The sequence below is a fragment of the Haliotis rubra genome, unplaced genomic scaffold, assembly GCF_003918875.1.
Source record: "Haliotis rubra isolate DU_JTF1 unplaced genomic scaffold, ASM391887v1 Scf73, whole genome shotgun sequence".
NCBI lineage: Eukaryota > Metazoa > Mollusca > Gastropoda > Lepetellida > Haliotidae > Haliotis > Haliotis rubra.
The window spans coordinates 1,895,015-1,914,447 of NW_025767446.1; the positions used below are offsets into that span (position 1 = coordinate 1,895,015).

Genomic DNA, 19,433 nt, shown 5'->3' on the forward strand with positions numbered 1-19,433 from the left:
TCGACTCTCGTGCCCTCTACCGGCCGAACATTATTTCAAGCGAACCCCATAGAGTTATGTGCCTTGAAGCGCTCTTTACGAATATCCTACGCACACTTTTGATTGAAACCAGTTTGACAAACACCGACAACACCGCGTGCGACAGTTTTCGATGCATGGAGCAGTTGTTTACATTCCATATATGACAAGTGTTCTCTGTTCGCTTCGAGTTTCAATTATCGATTTCAGGCAAGTCGTTAGGGATAATACGTTTTTTATTGCATCAATGGTAAGCTAAAGTGAGTGCTTATGCCAAAATATATAAACTATAGGCCAAAATAGTGTCGCAAATGTGTGACATTGTGCCATTAAGCTTCAGCACTATGTAATTCATTAGCAGGTGCTTGTGTTCAGGTATCAGGTCTTGTAACGACTATCCGTTTACAAAACCCTTGCCAGACAAAATCGTTTCCAGGAACTACATTTAATAAAATTCCTGTTACAGTGGCACACATTAGACTAACGCTGAGTCTTTTAAAATATAAAAAATGATAGAAACAAATAACTCCACTTAGACTGAAAAGGGGTCACCCCGTGCTCACAGTTTCAGATCTAGGGAAATCTAGACTTGCTTCATTTAGGGCAACTGCATTGCAGAAAGGTTTGACAGAAGGTAATATTGTGGTTCAGGGAATGTGAAACAGAGTATGGGACGCATAAGTACTTCAGATAACCTCTGCTGCCGATCCAGTTTCATCGCCTCTTACAACCAGCAGTAGGCTGGACGTGGGCGGGCATACAGGATGACGCTTCGGGATTTGAGAGCATAGCTCTCTTTACCAATTATATAAGCGAGTGTTTGACCGCATCATTAGGCGACCATGTTCAAAGTGTGAAGATCTCTGACTTGTGTAATCCAATGGTAGTACATTTTTAGCTTGTTCATTACAATGTTTGTTAACCATAAAGAGGTGAGATACTTCAAAAAGTGGCCACGATGAGCATTGAAAAGTAATCAGTCTGTTCCTTAGATCGATGCTCATGATCACTGGATTGTCTGATCCAAACTCGACCATGTGCAGACCCCCATCATATAGTTGGACATCTGCCGAGTGTGGCGTTAAACAAAGAACAAACTGAAGCACTTAAACCACTTTGAAGCGTTCGAAATTAACGTCTGTCCTTAGGCCCGAAGCCGACTGAAAACCACTCGGAACCAGAGCTTTAGTTTTCTGCAGGTCCTTATGGCCGTCAGCTTTTTCATCCCCAAATTCTAAGAGTAGTATTTCCATATTAAAATATAGGGTCTACACATTCTGATCAGGACCCACAATTGTTTATGGTTCTTGGTCCTTACGGCCTGCAGCTTTTCAGGGTTAAGGGCAAACACTGATCACATGTATGTCCGGCAGTTCTTGACTCGTGCGAACGTGAATGTTCCTCTCGGACATAACACACAGTTATATCAAATGAAACATGTTACCTCTTGTCACAAACAAGTAAATGTTTCTTACCTTGATAAGAAGAAGAGCAACGATTACAGTCAAGCAGTTTACTGTCAGTGGTGTTGTGTACTGACCAGTGAAGATGCTTGGCTTTTATAGTAATCGCCCTCCTATGTTTTGACTTTGTGTGATACCTTACTGAATGAATTGTACATTGTCTTGAATGTTAATCGTGACCGATGATACGTCGCTGCTGTATTGTTACGTAACTATATCTTGTACGGCGATGCAACTGCGACCGCCATAGAATAGACCGTCAGCGTGCGCGATGGCGTTGATGGATGTGTCCATCTTACGTCTCTATAGCCTGCTATGTAGCTGTCAGTGTTCAATCTGCCACATACACATCTACTGTTAGGTTTGCTTGTAGATATATTCTAATGAAAATGTTATGAATACTTCGATTCCATTTAGGTTTAGTTAATAATTACATCAGAGAATCTCAAATATTTATAGGCAATAATGAGAGTATAATGAGTGTATTTTACACTGGTATAATATTTGAGCAACTGCATGCAGCTACTACTTCGTTCTGTTTCTTCGCCCCTTTTAACACGCTCTTTCTCTGGTTACAGTAAGAAATGCAATAAGAATGGAAAATCTCCCATGTCACAATACCTATTGTTTCTGAGTATAGAGAGACGATATGTGTTTGGCTATATAACCTATTTCAAAGGAGCAGTACATCGTGGTAATGCCGGTTGCCTCAGTAGAAAACCAATGACGAATATTCCACATGTACATTAAACACCAATTATGGCAGGTACACTCATGCTCTGGAATGTTCTACAGTACTCACATGACATCAAGTGATGGACGAGAACTGGCTCTGTGTTTTCAAGTGTCCATTAAGGTAGAGAGTGGTTAGTCTCATCAAGCTTCTGGGGAAGAATTGAAACGGTATACTGTGACAAGGATCAACTCACTTCAGACGAGTAGTCATTCCACTGTCTCATAATGCCAAAATGCTCGAGGATGTACACCCGGCACACTCTGGTCTATACTGACTATGCCGGTCCATAGATAGCAATTGAAGCTCACTACGACTGGATAGAACTTGATTCTGTCTTTACGACTATGCTGGTCCATTTGAAGGCAAGCTGCTAATGATAGCAATTGAAGCTCACTGCGCGTGGATAGAACTTGATTCTGTCTATACGGAATATGCTGGTCCATTTGAAGGCAAGCTGCTAATGATAGCAATTGAAGCTCACTACGACTGGATAGAACTTGATTCTGTCTATACGACTATGCTGGTCCATTTGAAGGCAAGCTGCTAATGGTAGCAGTTGAAGCTCACTGCGAGTGGATAGAACTTGATTCTGTCTATACGGAATATGCTGGTCCATTTGAAGGCAAGCTGCTAATGATAGCAATTGAAGCTCACTGCGAGTGGATAGAACTTGATTCTGTCTATACGGAATATGCTGGTCCATTTAAAGGCAAGCTGCTAATGATAGCAACTGAAGCTCACTACGACTGGATAGAACTTGATTCTGTCTATACGGAATATGCTGGTCCATTTGAAGGCAAGCTGCTAATGATAGCAATTGAAGCTCACTGCGAGTGGATAGAACTTGATTCTGTCTATACGGAATATGCTGGTCCATTTTAAGGCAAGTTGCTATTGATAGCACTTGAAGCTCATTCCAAGTGGATAGCACTTGTTCCTGTCTATACGGACTATGCTGGTCCATTTGAGGGCAAGATTGGTTAACCTTGAAGCTCACTGCCAGTGGATGCCGCCATATAGCTGGAATATTGCCGAGTGTGGTGTAAAACTAAACCCACTCACTGCAAGTTGCTATGGAACTGCCAGGAATCTTTGCTGTACATGACCTTAAAGTAATACAAGTGACGGGCCATGGTTCAGTGTTCACTAAAGACGTGGAACTGATCTACGGTTACGGAAACATAATGTCCATCCAATACATACATACACACATGCATTGCCATAGCTGTAAATGCAATTATCAATATGGGAACAATCGCAGTATGTGTATCACAGATACATAGACTACATATGCTGTAACAGCTATTCATTACAAAATGATATTGTCGCACGAGAACCGGAAGTGTTGTAGCTATTTCTACTGGATGTAGAATATTTTCAAACCCCGATGCAACTAAAATATATCAAAAGCCGTACTGGAAAATGTCATTTATGTGAAAAGTGTGCCATGGCATACAATATTGTGAATGTTATATAGTGAGTGACGAGAGTTATCTGTTGAGCACTACACGCTTGATATGTCATTGATTATCAAATTACCCATTCACATAACTCAATTGTCATCATCATCATGCTGTTGATGTCCAATGGACGTCGGAGGATAGTCGAGACTGATCACTCAAGCGTTGATAAATAATCATGTTAAAATCGTGTGGTCTTAAATCCATATCCAAAGTATTAACGTCCATGGACACCTTTACTTTGGAATGGTGAGGTGAGGTGAGGTGAAATTGGGTTTAACGTCGTGCTTGAGAATATTTCGCTCATATGACGACGTGCATGCGTGTGTATGTGTATGTGCGGCTGCTTGTACTAGCCCAGACTGAAGCTGGTTTTATAGTGCTAGCCCACTGAGATACCATGCCGCAGTGAAGCATGAATACCCCACTCAGACAGACTCCGAGCCGACCAGTCCTTGTTGTACCCATTAATGCCGAGCGCCAGACAGGGACCAACAAGTACCATATTTTAACGTCTTTTGGTATGACGCGGCCGGGGATCGAACCCGCGACCTTCCGCTCTCCGGGCGGACGCTCTAACCACTACACCACGGAGGCGGTCACTTTGGAATGGAATAGTAGTAACAAAGTGAACAACAACACCTTAACGAGCATCATGGGTATTTCGTCCGTGTTAATGTCACATACACCTGAGTGAGTGAGTGAGTGAGTTTCAAGTTTTGACGCCGCTTTGAACAGTCCAGGTACAAGAACAAAGAGTGATAATATCGAAGCAACAGAGACGCCTACACCATTCGCTTCAGCATTATCATCACACTGAACGTGTACATCAAACAAGCTTTATCACACATAGCTGTACTTGGATAGGTTACTCTGTCAATGTTCACCCTATTCAACACCAGTGTAATATGATAATGCACAAATAGATATAGTAATAAATTAAGCTGATATGCGCATAATAGGAGTCCTAGGGTCTAGTCACTTGCAAATACAAAATGTGTCAAACTATTAGTCTGTAAACAGCGGAATGCGTTGCACGTCCACGTGCCACGATGTCAGTTTAACCCACACAATTCCTTCGCTCCTCTGTGTTAAGTGCGCATTCAATCGGCTTACGTTCAGTTAACAGTCGATAAGTGGAGACACGCTGCAATGAACCTACAACATCAGTAATCATTCAGAAGCCCCGTGCTCGTATACAATAACAATGAACTGCATTGATTGTAAAATATATATATATATCTCCATGCTTACTGTACTGTACCGAATGACCTACTTATTGTACATCGATCCGTGTCAAATATACGTGATGATAACGAGAAGACATTGCATAAACAGAAGATGGAAGGAAGGGAATTCGTTACAACGGATTTGCACGGTGACCTATAAACGAGATCTTTTAGCATTCGAAAAAGTGAGCGAACAGAACACTCGAATGAGGCAATGATCCATTTCCTGTAATCCATTCGGTCAGGTTTCTGATGTCCGTACTGTAGTACAATATTCAAAAAGAGCGAATGAGCACTGTTTTACGCCGCAGTTAGGAATATTCCAACAAGACCAAGATGGAGGACACAAGAAATGCGCCTTAAACATCGTACCCACGTGGGGAAGCGAACCCGGATTTATGGCGTGACGAGCGAAGGCTCCAGCCACTAGGCTATCCCACTGGCCCTCGATAAAGGAGAAAAAGAGGTAGGTAAACAGTTTAACGTACCCCTGGTGTTTTGTATCTCTCGGTTGACAGTCCTCGGTAAGCGTTACATGTATACTCCACGGGACTATGTTAGAGAACTGGGCACGCACGTCGCTTGTCACTAGCATACATAATACATTAAAGGTCACATGCAACGTAAAACACAACTTTGCCGATTCTGATACCTTTCGGTATGGACTTACCAAAACAAATCATCAAAAATACAAATTCAACTTACAAAGTTGAAAAATAACGCGATGAAAAAAACCGCGCGAAATCGTAGTTCAAGGATTCACCAACTTTCCCCCAGCGCTTGGGGGAATTGAAGTGGTTTCAACAGCTGGGCTGCGCTCATAGCACTTGCGCAGTGAAATAGGTTCGCGGAGCTTGGAAGCGGGTTGTCCGGTGAATATTCGGTGAAGGCTTTGGTGTGAACTATTTTTCTAATGTTTTGTTGATATTTCACAGGCGCGAGCTTTTTACATGTTATTACAGTAGATTACCGATTTAACTGTGTTTATATAAGTTCTTTTGTTTATTTCACCACACGTTCTTCTTACCGAGTCACTTTCTCAGTTCGATACTTAATTAAAAGCAATGTCATTATTTAGCGTCGACAGAATTTCTAACTGTGATATAGATATGTCGTTGTCACAGACAAAACTCAATGTCTGTTTTATTGGCACCTATGTGTCTGCCTGCCCGTCTGCTAATGACAATATTCAATACACAATTTCAATCACTGACCACATGCAATTTGAACTATCAGGCTATACACCATAAACAAAACGCATTGATTTATGGCCCGAGTTCGGTCTCTGTCACATTATGTAATTACACAGACAGGCAGGTGTGATACTTGTACACATGACATGTTATGATGTCTGTTGATTGCAAAATGTTATACACAAATAATGAGCATGTATTTACAAAACCCAACATCTCTATATATACACACACAATGAGCCGTGAGGGCATCTGCAAATGAACCAGCCGTTACACTTGAGTGCACACCCACCCGCTCTGACTGGGTTCGGTATCCCGGCTGCTTCTTTTGTTAGGAAGTAAACCCAAGTACAAAATATTGCACTTTTGATTTGCGAGTGTACGCTTATAATTTTGTATTTATGTTTTTTTCATAACCAGCAATGTATATTATGTCATGAATAAGTGATAATTGTGTTTTAATTATGTTTGATTTTGTGGTTGCATGTGACCTTTAACACATATATTATATCAAGAATGTGCTTCGGTTTGCTATTAAAGATAAAATGAATTTCCTTAGCTGTTCAAAACAATGCTGACACGTTCACAAAAGAAATCTAACTCTGATTGATTGATTGTGTGTGTGTGTGTGTGTGAGAGAGAGAGAGAGAGAGAGAGAGAGAGAGAGAGAGAGAGAGAGAGAGAGAGAGAGAGAGAGAGAGAGAGAGAGAGAGAGAGAGAAGAGAGAGAGAGAGAGTTGTAAATCTTATCCTATTATAAGTGTGTGACATGGGTTTCTAAAATCTCAAAGGAAACAGAAAATATTCACATGTTTTATGTCAAACTCTGTCATTAAACAAAAGGCACATCTACGTATATCCTGTATATCGAATCCGTTGGAGTACTTTGAGACTGCTATCAGCTGAATGAAGAATAATTGCCCTTGGGGCAAGGGTAACTTCTGGCAATGCTACACAATTGTCTTATCACCCCCTTCCTCTTCCCTACCAAAATACAATTCGTAACTCAATTAGTGAGTGAGTGAGTTCAGTTTTACGCCGCACTCTGCAATATTTCAGTTATATGGCGGCGGTCTGTAAATAATCGAGTCTGGACCAGACAATCCAGTGATCAACAGCATGAGCATCGATCTCCGTAACTGGGATAAGATGACATGTGTCAACCAAGTCAGCGAGCCTGACCACCCGATCCCGTTAGTTGCCTCTTACGACAAGCATGGGATACTGAAGATCAATTATAACCCGGATCTTCACGGGTGTTAGGTAACACGAAGACAAATTTGAAGACTACCTCAATACACTCCCCCTACTTACTCTTATAATAACTCTGTTTGGTCCTCATATCTTATCAAGTATCATTATTTCTTTTGAGGAATATCTGACCACAAGGAGCAACATCACAGTTGGTTCCGCCAAAGGGATATGCGCCACCTTGGTTTCTGCTCTGCAATTGTTCCCACAATCCGTAATAAATCTAGCATATTGTACAGTCTACAAGAGCCTATAAAATAGTTTACATACTAAATAGGCCCTTTGGATTAACCTAGTGGTTTACGCTTTCGCTTTTCATGCCAACAATCCGAGTTCAATTTCAGACATTTGTGCAATGTGCGAAGCTCATTTCTGGTGTCCCCCGCCGTGATATTGATGGAATATTGCTAAAAACAGCGTCAAACCATAGTCGCTCACTAGATAGCATCGATGACACCATATAGCTGGAATATTGCTGAGTGCGGCATTAAACAACAATCAATCAGTCAGATAACATCGATGTTCGTCCATTATAAAGAACTAGCTGAAGACCACAGATTAGTCGGCATGTCTACAATTAATTTATCATGAGATGTAATAACTACAATAACATGAAAGAAGCGGTTAAACCGCAACGCTTTTTCAGTACATATGTCGATGTACTTGTAGTCGAAGGTATCCGTGGCATTACAATATATGGAAAACAATAGCATTTGTGTAAGGCAATTTTAATTAGGAATGATAAAATATACTTCATTATAAAATCACATCACTCGTTAGAATCAGAATGACTATGATACCAGTTGGTTGGAAAGTCACACATCAAGGTATGGAAATAGGTATAATAATAATCATATTATAACAAGATATTTCAACAGAAAACACATTTTGATAACAGTAGCAAAGAACACTCACATATGTTCGTTTGAAGACACATACACACCACTCTACATGGGATACTTCGTAAGTACATGTATACATATATGTATATAAATATATCGGTTAACATATGCCAAAATTTTGGGAAACGTTTCTCGTTACAACTTCGTACAACAAAACATAAACCATAAGAAAAAGGTTAAAGGACGGGCAAGATAAGTACAATATTCACTTTGCTCAGTGTGAATACAAATACGTGTTTTATTGAACACGTTGATCTTAGCATCCTCTAAGGTCATGAGCAAAGCTTGGTTCATTGACTTCAGAATCCAGTGTTTACTGAGTCGGTTTCGTAACAGGACTCAATAATGTCATCCATAATAATGTGGGGACCATCTCACCACGTTAAAGGTTAATATTATTGGTTAACCCCGGGGTGACTTCAGCGACAAGTGGTTGGGTATGAACAATCCGAAGAAAAAGTAAAAACAACCCGACGATGGAAATCACGAAAATAGAAACGATAGCTGCAGTTTGACAAGCAAGTCCATCCTATTATGTGAAGACAATGAAGACTTTACTGTTTGAGTATAACACTAAACGAGCTATCCAAGCTCTTCGTTTGAAGCACCAGATTAGAAAGCGCGGTTAAGCATTCTCTCGTTATACTGTAACATATTGATAGATTCAGTACAGTGGCCTGGTACTGGAGCATGCTCGTTCAACAAAGCTTTCAAAGACTGTCACGCGTCTCTTGCTCAGAACTTTGATCAAGGTTATAATCTTGCCTAAAAACATATTGTTGAAATGTGAATAGCATTTCCATATTGTTGCATAAGTGACAAAAAAATGTCAGATACAATTCCCTATTTCGACTTGAACCATGGAATCCCGTCATTTTGCAGATGAGCAATTGACGAGCGTCTGCATGTGTTTGTGATCAGCGAGCAGAAACCGCTCCATTTATCCAGCTGGTACTATCATTACTGACGATGGTTCAATCATGCTCAGGATATGGTCGATAATCGATTCTGCTCTTGACAGAGCTTTCTTTTGAATATCGACACGGCTTTGTCGCTTTTTGTTATTGGAAAGGGCATTTTGTTGTTATAAGATTTCAGCGCAGCTATAATGATGCATCAAATAGCTTAATAACGAGTATGAATGTCTCATCGTTGCAGTTTGCACTTAACGAAAGGGTTAATCCCCATATCTGTCAAATATACTACTCAAAACAAGTTAAAGATCACAACGAAGATTATGTGTTGCAGTCACCACCAGGTCGTATAAAAAGAGTCTTGTGATTTCTTTTATTCAGGGTACTGAAGAGGCCACAGGCCTATAGTACAATACAAGTGTGTACAGTTACAGGGTATTTAAAACAAATTTTCTACTGTTGAACCCATGATAGATGTACATTGATAGATTTTTAACAATTTGTAGATTTGTTGCTTTGAACAATAACCTTAATTTATATTCACAGTGATTGTATTGTACTATAGGCCTGTGGCCTCTTCAGTACCCTGAATAAAAGAAATTGAAATGAGTCTTGTGATCTTTAACTTCCTTTGTATTGATCATCTTTAACTAAATGTAAATAATTATCAATATTATGTCAGAGGCATGTTATAACATCATTATCATCTCAGTATATAAACAAAATAGGTAACAGATTTGTGAGTACACACCGCAGTTTGACTAGGGTTATTGGCATGTCATGTGTAGCTCTTGTGAAACAAGTCCACATTGCCCTTAAGATCGAGGCTAGCCACCGAAATGTATTGCCCACATTAATATATATAATGCATCAGCTACCCTGAGTATATCTTGAGTAAATACTGGCTGTTTAGAAGTGTGTCTCTTCTCAGTAGCACCCATTGTTAGTTGGCAAGTATCACGACACTGAATTTTCACTCCTTTCTTAAATATCCTTTAAGTATCAAGACACCCGTCAACGGATAAATGGTGGACACCATAGGCCGAACAATAAACCCTCAACACCGCCTATATAATATTATCCTGCAGTCCCGGACGGTAAGAAAGAATCCACACAAAATTAACCTCCAGCAGGCTATTCGGGTCCAACATGGGTGAGGCCGGTTTGAGAGGGTCGATTGGAACGTTCTTCTAGTTTATTCTTATAGTATTTGATCTTCAAATGCAAAAGTTCACATTTCAGCTTGTGTTCTGCTTCAACACAACTCCTCTCGAACTTCAAGTTCTTCATCCTTACCTCATGTTCCAGTCTTCTATATTGAGCAGCTTTCTTCACCTTGTGAGGCGACATAAGAGGTACGTGGCCATTAACATTAGCCCGGACTGAACTCGACGTCATTGGTCTTGATGACGAAATAGGACGATGGGAGTTACCGCCCTTTCTTAAAGGTTGTGTAGAACTGTTAAATCGGTGAGCATTTTTGTAATATGGTGGACTTGTATTGCTATACTGTTGGTTGATTTGTATTGAGTTATCGCGCTGTGGAAGGTTTCCATCACTTGATGCAGATTCTGTCCTCTTGGTATAGTGGTCCACACGTGGAACAAACAATCCCTGAGGCCCTGAGTGGTCGTACACACCTCGTTCAAAGAGTATAGACGTAGCAATACGATCTACCGACTTGCTGATGCTTCGTTCTGGCGCTCTGTATGTTGGCACCGAACATGGTAATCTCGTGGTACCACTTCTTTCCAGGCGCTGAACCTTCTCCTCCGGTGGTTCTTCGCGGGAAGGGGAACGAGATGGGGATGACGTCAGCACGGAGAATGATGATGAGTGCGCATGTGTTGATGACTGAGGAATTATTAACGATGGCGTGGATGCGGTGGGAGAGTAAACGTAGTTCACTTGGGCAGACGTCGGAGGGGGTGAGGGGGAATTGCTGACGGAGAAGGGTTGCTGATGGGAGTTAAAGGTGACAGTTATGTCGTCTTGGGTGGCATCTTCGACATCGCTGTCATGCTCTGCTTTCACTGGAAATATAGGACAAATTTTAATTTTAATAAACATAAGCGACATAATACAACCACTATATTTCACAGTATCCATCGTACAAATGTGCCATGATTTAAATAAACTTTAGTGTCATCATTAACTATCAACTATATTTCACAGTATGCATAGATATAAAGTTCAATTTCGGCTACCGAGATAAATGAAACATTTCTAAATATACGTATTTCGCTTCACGTAAATATCGTACGGAAGATGACAACGTCTGATTAAACTGGCCCGGATAAGCGCCGCTTATAGCAATATTGCAGCAATATCACGGTGAAGAACAGCAGAAATGGGCTTCACTGATTGAAGCCGCCATGTTGCTGGAATATTGCTGAGTGCGGCGTAAAACTAAACTCACTCACTCATTGTAGCCACGTGGGGGATCGAACCCGTTCCGAGCGAACGCTTTTACTACTAGGCTACCGCAACGCCCATCATTTAATTTTAAGCATTGTCTTCAATACATATTTTAAAAAATTCAATGACTTCTTGAATAGCTGTGAAAAATCTACACGATTCGAAACTGTTTTAACTTAAATATCTTTCAAAAATTATAAAGAATCTATATGAAATTATTTTGAAATTATATAGTCAACTGAACAGCTCATTACTAATCAGTCGCTCTAAACATGTCATGTGTGAAACAATATAATACCATATGAAACAAAAGATAAATGCTGCTGAGAAAAAAGAACGAAACGCTGTGTGCCATTGGTGTTAACCGATGCATAACTGCGTTACATTGAGGACATACCTCGTATCTCGTATCCATTTTCATCCTCGTTGAAAGAATTGTAAGGGAGGTAACTCGAATTAAGACTGTTGGACATTGTAAAGAATGGGAACTCCTCCCCTCTCTTGCAAGCTTCTGTTACATCCTTAGCTCTGTTCTTGAGATTTTTCCAACATGCCTGTAGCTGTTTGCTGGTCCGGAGGTTGACATTATCCTGCGAGTTGTATCTGTCCGTCAGCTCCAGCCAAGCTCGCTCCTTCTCGCGTCTCCCCACTCCATCCAAACGCTTGTCCTCGAATATAACGATGTACTCCCTGATGAGGCGTAATAGCTGATCTTTCTCAAAGGGCGAGAAGTTGATGGATCTCTTAAACATCACTGTAGTGTGGTGGGTTAAGTTAGAAAAGTTTCCAAATGCACCTTCTTGGTGCGTCGTGCGGACATTCCACTGTCAGAGAATCAACACAACAAAAGAACAGTGGTCAAATGAGCGCAACCTCAACTCTCGCTCATATCTACCTCGTTATAGCGCAAAAGTCGGCACAGTAACGTGGCCTGTTTAGTTTGTTACAGTATCAATGACACACATAACCGAAGAACTGCCAAGCTAATTTCGACCCCCTGTTCAGAGTGAATCACAGTGTTATATCCGTATACAAGCACCGCGGTACAACGAGACAGTTGTTGATCACGTGACACTAATTCACCTTGAGACGGCTCAAGTTGCTTTCGAGCTCAGTATCGATTCCCATAGCAAGTTCACAACATGGCTCATGCTATTTTTATAGGATCACGTGCAAGCTGCGGGATTTACAGCTGACAGACAGGTTCTAGGTCAAATGAACCTGCTGGTCGAGTGAGCGTGACCCGAGACTGAACCGCACATCTTGACTAGATAGACGGATCAAGCTGTCACTGGAAAGCGTTCTATATTTACGCCAGCCGTTCGTCTCACATGTGGCCTCCGCAGACAGCGAGAAAGAGTTAGGGAAGTACATTTACATGCCTCAGCTGTATTGAGAGTGTGTTAGTGTGCGGGATCTGTCTCATGGGGCAGGGGGAATAGTGAACGAAGTGGTGTTGGAGACGTTTCTCACTCAAGTCAGTGACATTGAGGGTAATGGCACAGATCAATGTGGTGGGGAGATTTATGTCAAAGATGCATTAGCCTCAACACCAACATCTCATTGTTGATGAAGGCGTATTGATCTGTAATAAGTATTGCTATCGATTTCTGCTAATCCCACCTTCGAGTTGATAATGTTAATTATGTTGGTACATAATTGTAATCTCTGCGAAAATCTGCACATTGCTGGCGCGGCGTATAAAAATATTCAATCACTTGCAATTTTTCTTTAATAACTATTTATCTCACCATAATGTTAAGGATGTAACACGCTGTTCTTTTATTCTTCTTTTATTTGTTGCTAATTTGAGAGAAAAAAAGGTTTTTGTTCATTCAGGAAGGATAACAATATATGGATGAACAACTTGATTACAGACAATACTTTATGAACGAATAGCTTTATAACAATGAGAACCAATATGTGGATGAACAATTTCTTTAATACAGTGTTCATCCATGTATTGCTATCCTTTCTCACTACTCCAACTTCTAAAAGCCTCTCAAAGAAGTTATTAGTTCCTTCAATTTGGCATTCTCAAAATCATGCAGTTTCACTCAAGTTTCTTAGAATAATGGTAATCCTGCAAAATGTCAGGTTACGTTTTGACAAAAGGATAATGGTGTGGCATTAAATAATCACACAGGGTGACATTAATTTAACACTGGTGCCAATATTGCACTGAATCTGATCAAACAGAAAATACGGCATTTACCAGTACCTTTCTATTGGGGAGTCCATTTGTTCTAGTTTTGGAGTCACATCGTGTTCTGACCATAAGTGATTGCCAGTGCTTGGAATGAGGTCCCGTATACATTATTCCAAAACAAATGCAAGGCAAGTATATGTGAAACACTTACGTGAACTGTGTATGACACTATACCTGTTTGAAATGACTTTTGCTGACAAAATCTGAGATGATGAATTGGTTTGAATGATTTAAACAGCCTCACTTGTATCCTCCCTTGAGTCCCCCGCCGTGATATTGCTGGAATATTCCTAAAAGCGGCGTAAAACTAGACCCACTCACCCACTCACTATCCTCCATTGGTGGCTGACAGTATAAGGTACTGACGTCCATAGCTCATTTCCGATATCGCTCCCTCTCTCTCTGACCCGTTTTCTGCTGGTAAATAATATATTATCTTACAAGATCTTCATTTTTTGCCAGTTGTCTGCAGAAAACGATGACAAATTTGCTTGACAATGTAGTCACGCAGACGTTTTCAAATGAACACTATAATTAATTATTTCCACAAAACACGAAATCATCGTGCCTGCCTCAACTCATTTCTTTCCTCTGGGGCTTGAAGTTGGTTTCATGTCACTTCAAAAGTCAGTGCCGGGTAAGACCACCATCAGCATTGACACACTTGAACAACGGCGCCTCATTGACAACAGAAGATGGATGAGAGAGGCTTTGGCTTGTAGGCTGTCATTCAGGCTCTTGACCAACGCCTACCGCAGCTGGACCAATGTCACCGTCTGGTTTTGAAGTCGTCGTACATGACGTTCATTTCATCCCACACATGTTCGATGGGCGACGTCCATCTGTGATACCCTAGTTATTTTACAGTCCTTCGATGACTGATTATTTAGCAACTTTAATTTATTGTTTTATAAAACATTTCTCGTCACTATATGGCTGAAATATTGCCGATGTGACGTTAAATATTAACTCACTCGATGCACGACGAATCTGACGAAACTACAGTCCAAGAGAGCCTGAGGAACTCTGTTGTACACTGAAATCTGTAACGATAAGTTCAATGTGATTATGATGGAGGCGTTGTCCTGCTGTGCGGTTTTGTTTTTTGTTTGTTTAGTTGTTTCTGGCCGCACTCACAAACATCCCAGCTACATGTCGGCGGTCGTATATTATCGAGTCTGGACCAGACAATCCAGTGATCAACATCTTGAGCATGTGTCAACCAAGTAAGGCAGCCTCATATGACAGGCATGGGTTGCTGAAGACCAATTCTGGTACTATGATTTGTTGACGTTCATATGTCTGAAGGAATGGTGCCTCGCGAGGAAGGACAAATTCGCCACGGCAGCAGCCTTCAACAAATACAGAGCTATATCCTGAACGTCAGATGACTTGACCATGCAACGCGTGCAGTTCGTTGAAAGAGACTAATGTGGTCAGGCTCACTGATTTGGTTGATGCATGTCATCGATGCTTATGATTTCAGTCACTTGATTGCCTTGTCCAGACCACACAGCTGGATTACTGCCGAGTGCTGCTATAAATAAAGCGCATGATTCTGAAAACAGGAATCGTTACCGCTTTTGATGTGTGCATGGGTGTGTGGTTTCCCTTTTTATGTCTGAAATGCGTGTGTGCGTGCGTGCGTGTTTGATAACTGTATAAAAATTGTATGATTTGAATGTTATAAATGTGACTGTCACTGAGCAAATATACACGGCTCCATTCCATTATTATGACAGACCGAGCTCAATATAATTCTGGCTAAGAATGAACCTCGCCAGTCTGAGATGCTGGTTCTTTCCCGACATTAATCTCAATCTTAGTGTTCCAAAATGCGTTAAAAACTCATCGATCTCAAATATAAACAGTGAATCCCAGAATATACCCAATATCAAATTTCAGCCGAAACTGGTTCCATTAGGCATGAAGAATTACATGAATGGATCACCAGAATTCAGCATGATTCTGCCCAGCCGTCATTCACATTGCATAAAAGCTTGTATTTATTTGTTGTCTGGTGCCCTACAGCATTCATCCTGTATGTTTTGAGGACAATGTAGCAATAACATTTCTTTATGATTGAAAATACTCAGCATTCCTTCGGGCAAATAAAAGAATCGGTCATAAAATCCGAATTTTGGACCAATATTGACTGACGTAGTTGGGAGCTGTGTTTGATTGTCGATCACGTAACGACTTCTGCGGATCGTTTGTCGTTAATTCAGGGCATTTAATCAGTCACGTATGACGCGTGTACATCTCCGTACCCGACAAGGCATGCCGCGTGACAGATAAAGGGGTGGAGAGAATAAACAATTATAATAATGAGATTCAAATTGACCATGGAACGGTCTTCTTAGAGTCGATCGTAAATGAGGTGTAATGGGATTTTCATTCATGTGTTTGTGATTATTGCATATGTATCACCACTTGCATGCACGTGCGTGCGTGCGTGCGTGCGTGCGTGCGTGCGTGCGTGCGTGCCTGTGTAAGTGTTTGTGACTTAGTACCAGTCCGTAAATAATTCTTAGTGACTGGTCATATATTTATAGGGGTGAGTTTGCTGGCTGGAACTGTATGACATTTTGCTGACAAATAGTAATCTTGTTAAATGATATGGTCTATTTTAAAATTTATTTTGACCTCAAGCGATGCCCCCGTTTCGCTTGATTCTTCTTCTTCATCTTCAGAGGAAGATTGTCTTGCAAGATGTAAAATCGGATCGTATTGATACAGTCTAACATCCATTTCAGAAATGACATCAGGAACATCTTTTACTGCTTCAGCATCCACGGACACTGTTAAGTTGTGAGGTAAAATCAAAGAGGAAGCCATCAGCAACAGGCACTTATGACGTCAAGTCACGTGATACCCCCTCTGCTCATTAACTGTCGGGTGTTTCCGTAATAGGCGGAAAGACCAGTACGTTTTTGTGTTGTTATTGCTATTTTACAAACTTTTTGTTCAATTTTAATCACGGAATGTGACTTTTAGAATATCCTTTACAATATATCAAAAGTTTTGTTTTCGTTCGTATTCTCCTTTAAAGCGTTCGCTCGTCATGCCGAAGACCCGGGTTCGATTCGACACATGGGTACAATGTGTGAAACCCATTTCTGGTGTCCCCCGCCGTGATATTGCTTGAATATTGCTAAAAGCGGCGTAAAACCATACTCACTCACTCACTCACTCACTCATAGTATAAATCCACCTAGATACCCAATTTGGGCCAAATCCAGTTTTACTCGACGTTTGAAATGCACATATCTTTGGGCCTCCATGTTTCGCTGGTCCTGAACTAAAAACGCATCTTGTAAGTAATATGACAATAGCGTATAATGCATGTATAACACCAGAAGTAATTGTAAATGCTGTTCATGGATGACACAAGTTTAAATACCCTTGAAATCGTATTTGACAAGGTTTATATTTATTATAAATTTCATAGTCAGAGGTACATGGATTATTACCATATTGACATATATTAGCATTTATTTCAATGGTTCGGATATATAACTGCATTAAACCACCAGCAATGGTTCATTAAGAGTCAGTGACGCAATGAGATAATTGGTAACATATGGCGAGGAGATCCGCTTTTCTACTGACAGTTCCATGTGTAAATTGATCATGAGTAAGCTCTGCATTGGATAGATAGCGGGTTTTAACTAGTCAATGGCTTTCAGAGAGTTTAGTGTGATATAAGTACAATAGCCTTCAGAACGTTTATTTCCATGCAAGGTATCTGGAGCCATTTCGCAAATAATGCAACTCTACAGTGATTAGATTATCTGCCGATATTTATGTTTTAAGGATATGATCCATATGAGTATGTTTCCATCAATGTACAAATAATCTAGCCCCTACTTTCGCCATCCCTTTATCATCGCCAATTCCACCGTAAATTCGGGGGTTTCATTTAAACGTAAGACGGATAAATAACGTTAGTCCCACTTCTCTTACTTGTGTTTTGGAATTGAATAGGTCGCATGAAAGATACAGTAAAATGCAAACTGTCTTGAAGGTTGGGTGATGTTATGACACAATTTATACGCGTGTAAACGTCCCAGGATCGGGTGGTCGGGCTCGCTGACTTGGTTGACGCATGTCATCAATACGCATGCTGATGTTCACTGGATTGTCTGGTCCAGACTCGATTATTTACAAACCGACGCCATATAGCTGGAATATTGTTGAGTGAGGCGTAAAACTAAACTCCCTCACTCACTCATCTTTTCGGGTAAACAATTGGCTTGCCATTGAATGAGTTTGTTGCGTGCCCCACCGATGATCGGGATGAGTTAGCCTGTACTCGAGCACCCTGTTTCATCACTGTTTATTTAGTGATTCATTCCTGAGAGGTCAACAGAGTGCAGTCGACCCGAATAAGTATTTAGTAAATTATTAATATTTTTGTGGGAAAGGTTGGTCGCTTTTTTGACTGCTAAACAGGAGAGATAATGACAGAGTATATTTTGTCATGAGAAATCAAATTTATGCAATTATAAAGATGTTCATGGCCTTATCATGTCCAACCAATCATGTAGCATATAACATCATTGGACCTAGACGAACAGTAGAGAGACACCATATGATTATCTTTTGGTGACATTGGTGGTGATCCTATTCATCACGGTTCAGTTTCGTGAACAAGAAAAGCGGCACAAACAGTACCCTTTATGTATAATGGAAAGATCATAGATCTGACATTTACAAAACACAAATACTCGCATAGTCCCACACGGCAGTTAGAAGGGAGTTTATAAGAGTAATTTAGACCAACGCCAAAGAAATAATCCCATTTAAATTGAAAAGGAGCTCCAGTGAGATGAGAGATTCAGCACCGGAGCTTGAGGAAATCTAAACTTGCTTCATTTAGGACATTAGCATTGCAGGGAAGCTACGCATTAGGAAAAACAAGAAAAGCCTTTTAAAAAGGCAACGCTGGAGGCACCTGAGTTATTTTAAAAATTAGTGAGAAGGACGTGAGATGATTGGGGGGAGGGTGAAGCTGATTTCAAGAGCATCACGATGACCATACCTCCGTCTATTAGAGACTTGCTTCTATTTGTGATCGGTACTCCCATCGCAGATACGGTACCCTCATCTCCAGTATATGACCTTTCATATCAAATTTCTTTGTAATGTCTAACCATGTCTGGAAATGAAGTACTAGTGACGGACGGAGGAAACATGGTCGTATGTAGTGCCATTACCGGGGCAGTGTTTATAAGCGCGCGTGGGTTCGCGCAGTGATTACTAAGGCGGTATAACATGTACGGTCAGCGCTCAGTACTCGCGGTACTGTTACTGAACACGCCTCTCGAACCGATCGTAGGAAACCAGTTCTTCGCTAGAGTTAAATTCCAGGAAAAGCTAGTGGGTGCTACTAAAATGGAATGGATTTTCCGATTCTGCAATTCGAAATTATGCACTGAACTAGTACAAGTGTGCTCGATTACGTGTAAATTGTTTTGCCATACAGCAGGAATATTGCTGAGTGCGGCCATAAACAACAACCAACCAACAGGTTCTCAGAAGCCCAATATGTGATTATAGCATGACATGGCTCTCTGGACAAGATATGTGCACCTGAAAGATCAAACATCACAGTGGATCACAGACTAGAGTTAGAATA

The 19,433-nt window shown here is 40.8% G+C and overlaps 1 protein-coding gene and 1 long non-coding RNA gene across 2 annotated transcripts; both read right to left on the bottom strand.

The window, feature by feature from the left end:
• Positions 1-257: 257 nt before the first annotated feature.
• Positions 258-9,035, bottom strand: LOC124259580. The gene is made up of 3 exons (XR_006893868.1): positions 9,025-9,035; positions 4,527-4,530; positions 258-305 (listed from the first exon to the last, which is right to left on the bottom strand). It is a non-coding gene; the product is annotated as an uncharacterized LOC124259580 (long non-coding RNA).
• A 271-nt stretch (positions 9,036-9,306) lies between these two features.
• On the bottom strand, positions 9,307-13,218 carry LOC124259579. The gene is made up of 2 exons (XM_046693735.1): positions 11,981-13,218; positions 9,307-11,198 (listed from the first exon to the last, which is right to left on the bottom strand). The coding sequence occupies exons 1-2, from the start codon at positions 12,333-12,335 to the stop codon at positions 10,300-10,302; spliced, it is 1,254 nt and encodes a 417-aa protein (XP_046549691.1). The 5' UTR covers positions 12,336-13,218; the 3' UTR covers positions 9,307-10,299.
• Positions 13,219-19,433: the final 6,215 nt, after the last annotated feature.

Excerpts from the sequence above, each read along its gene's own strand:
- LOC124259579 (XM_046693735.1), bottom strand. The coding sequence starts at position 12,335 with ATGTTTAAGAGATCCATCAACTTCTCGCCCTTTGAGAAAGATCAGCTA. Across the intron at positions 11,199-11,980 it reads AAATGGATACGAGATACGAG|TGAAAGCAGAGCATGACAGC; the intron begins GTATGTCCTCAA and ends CTATATTTCCAG.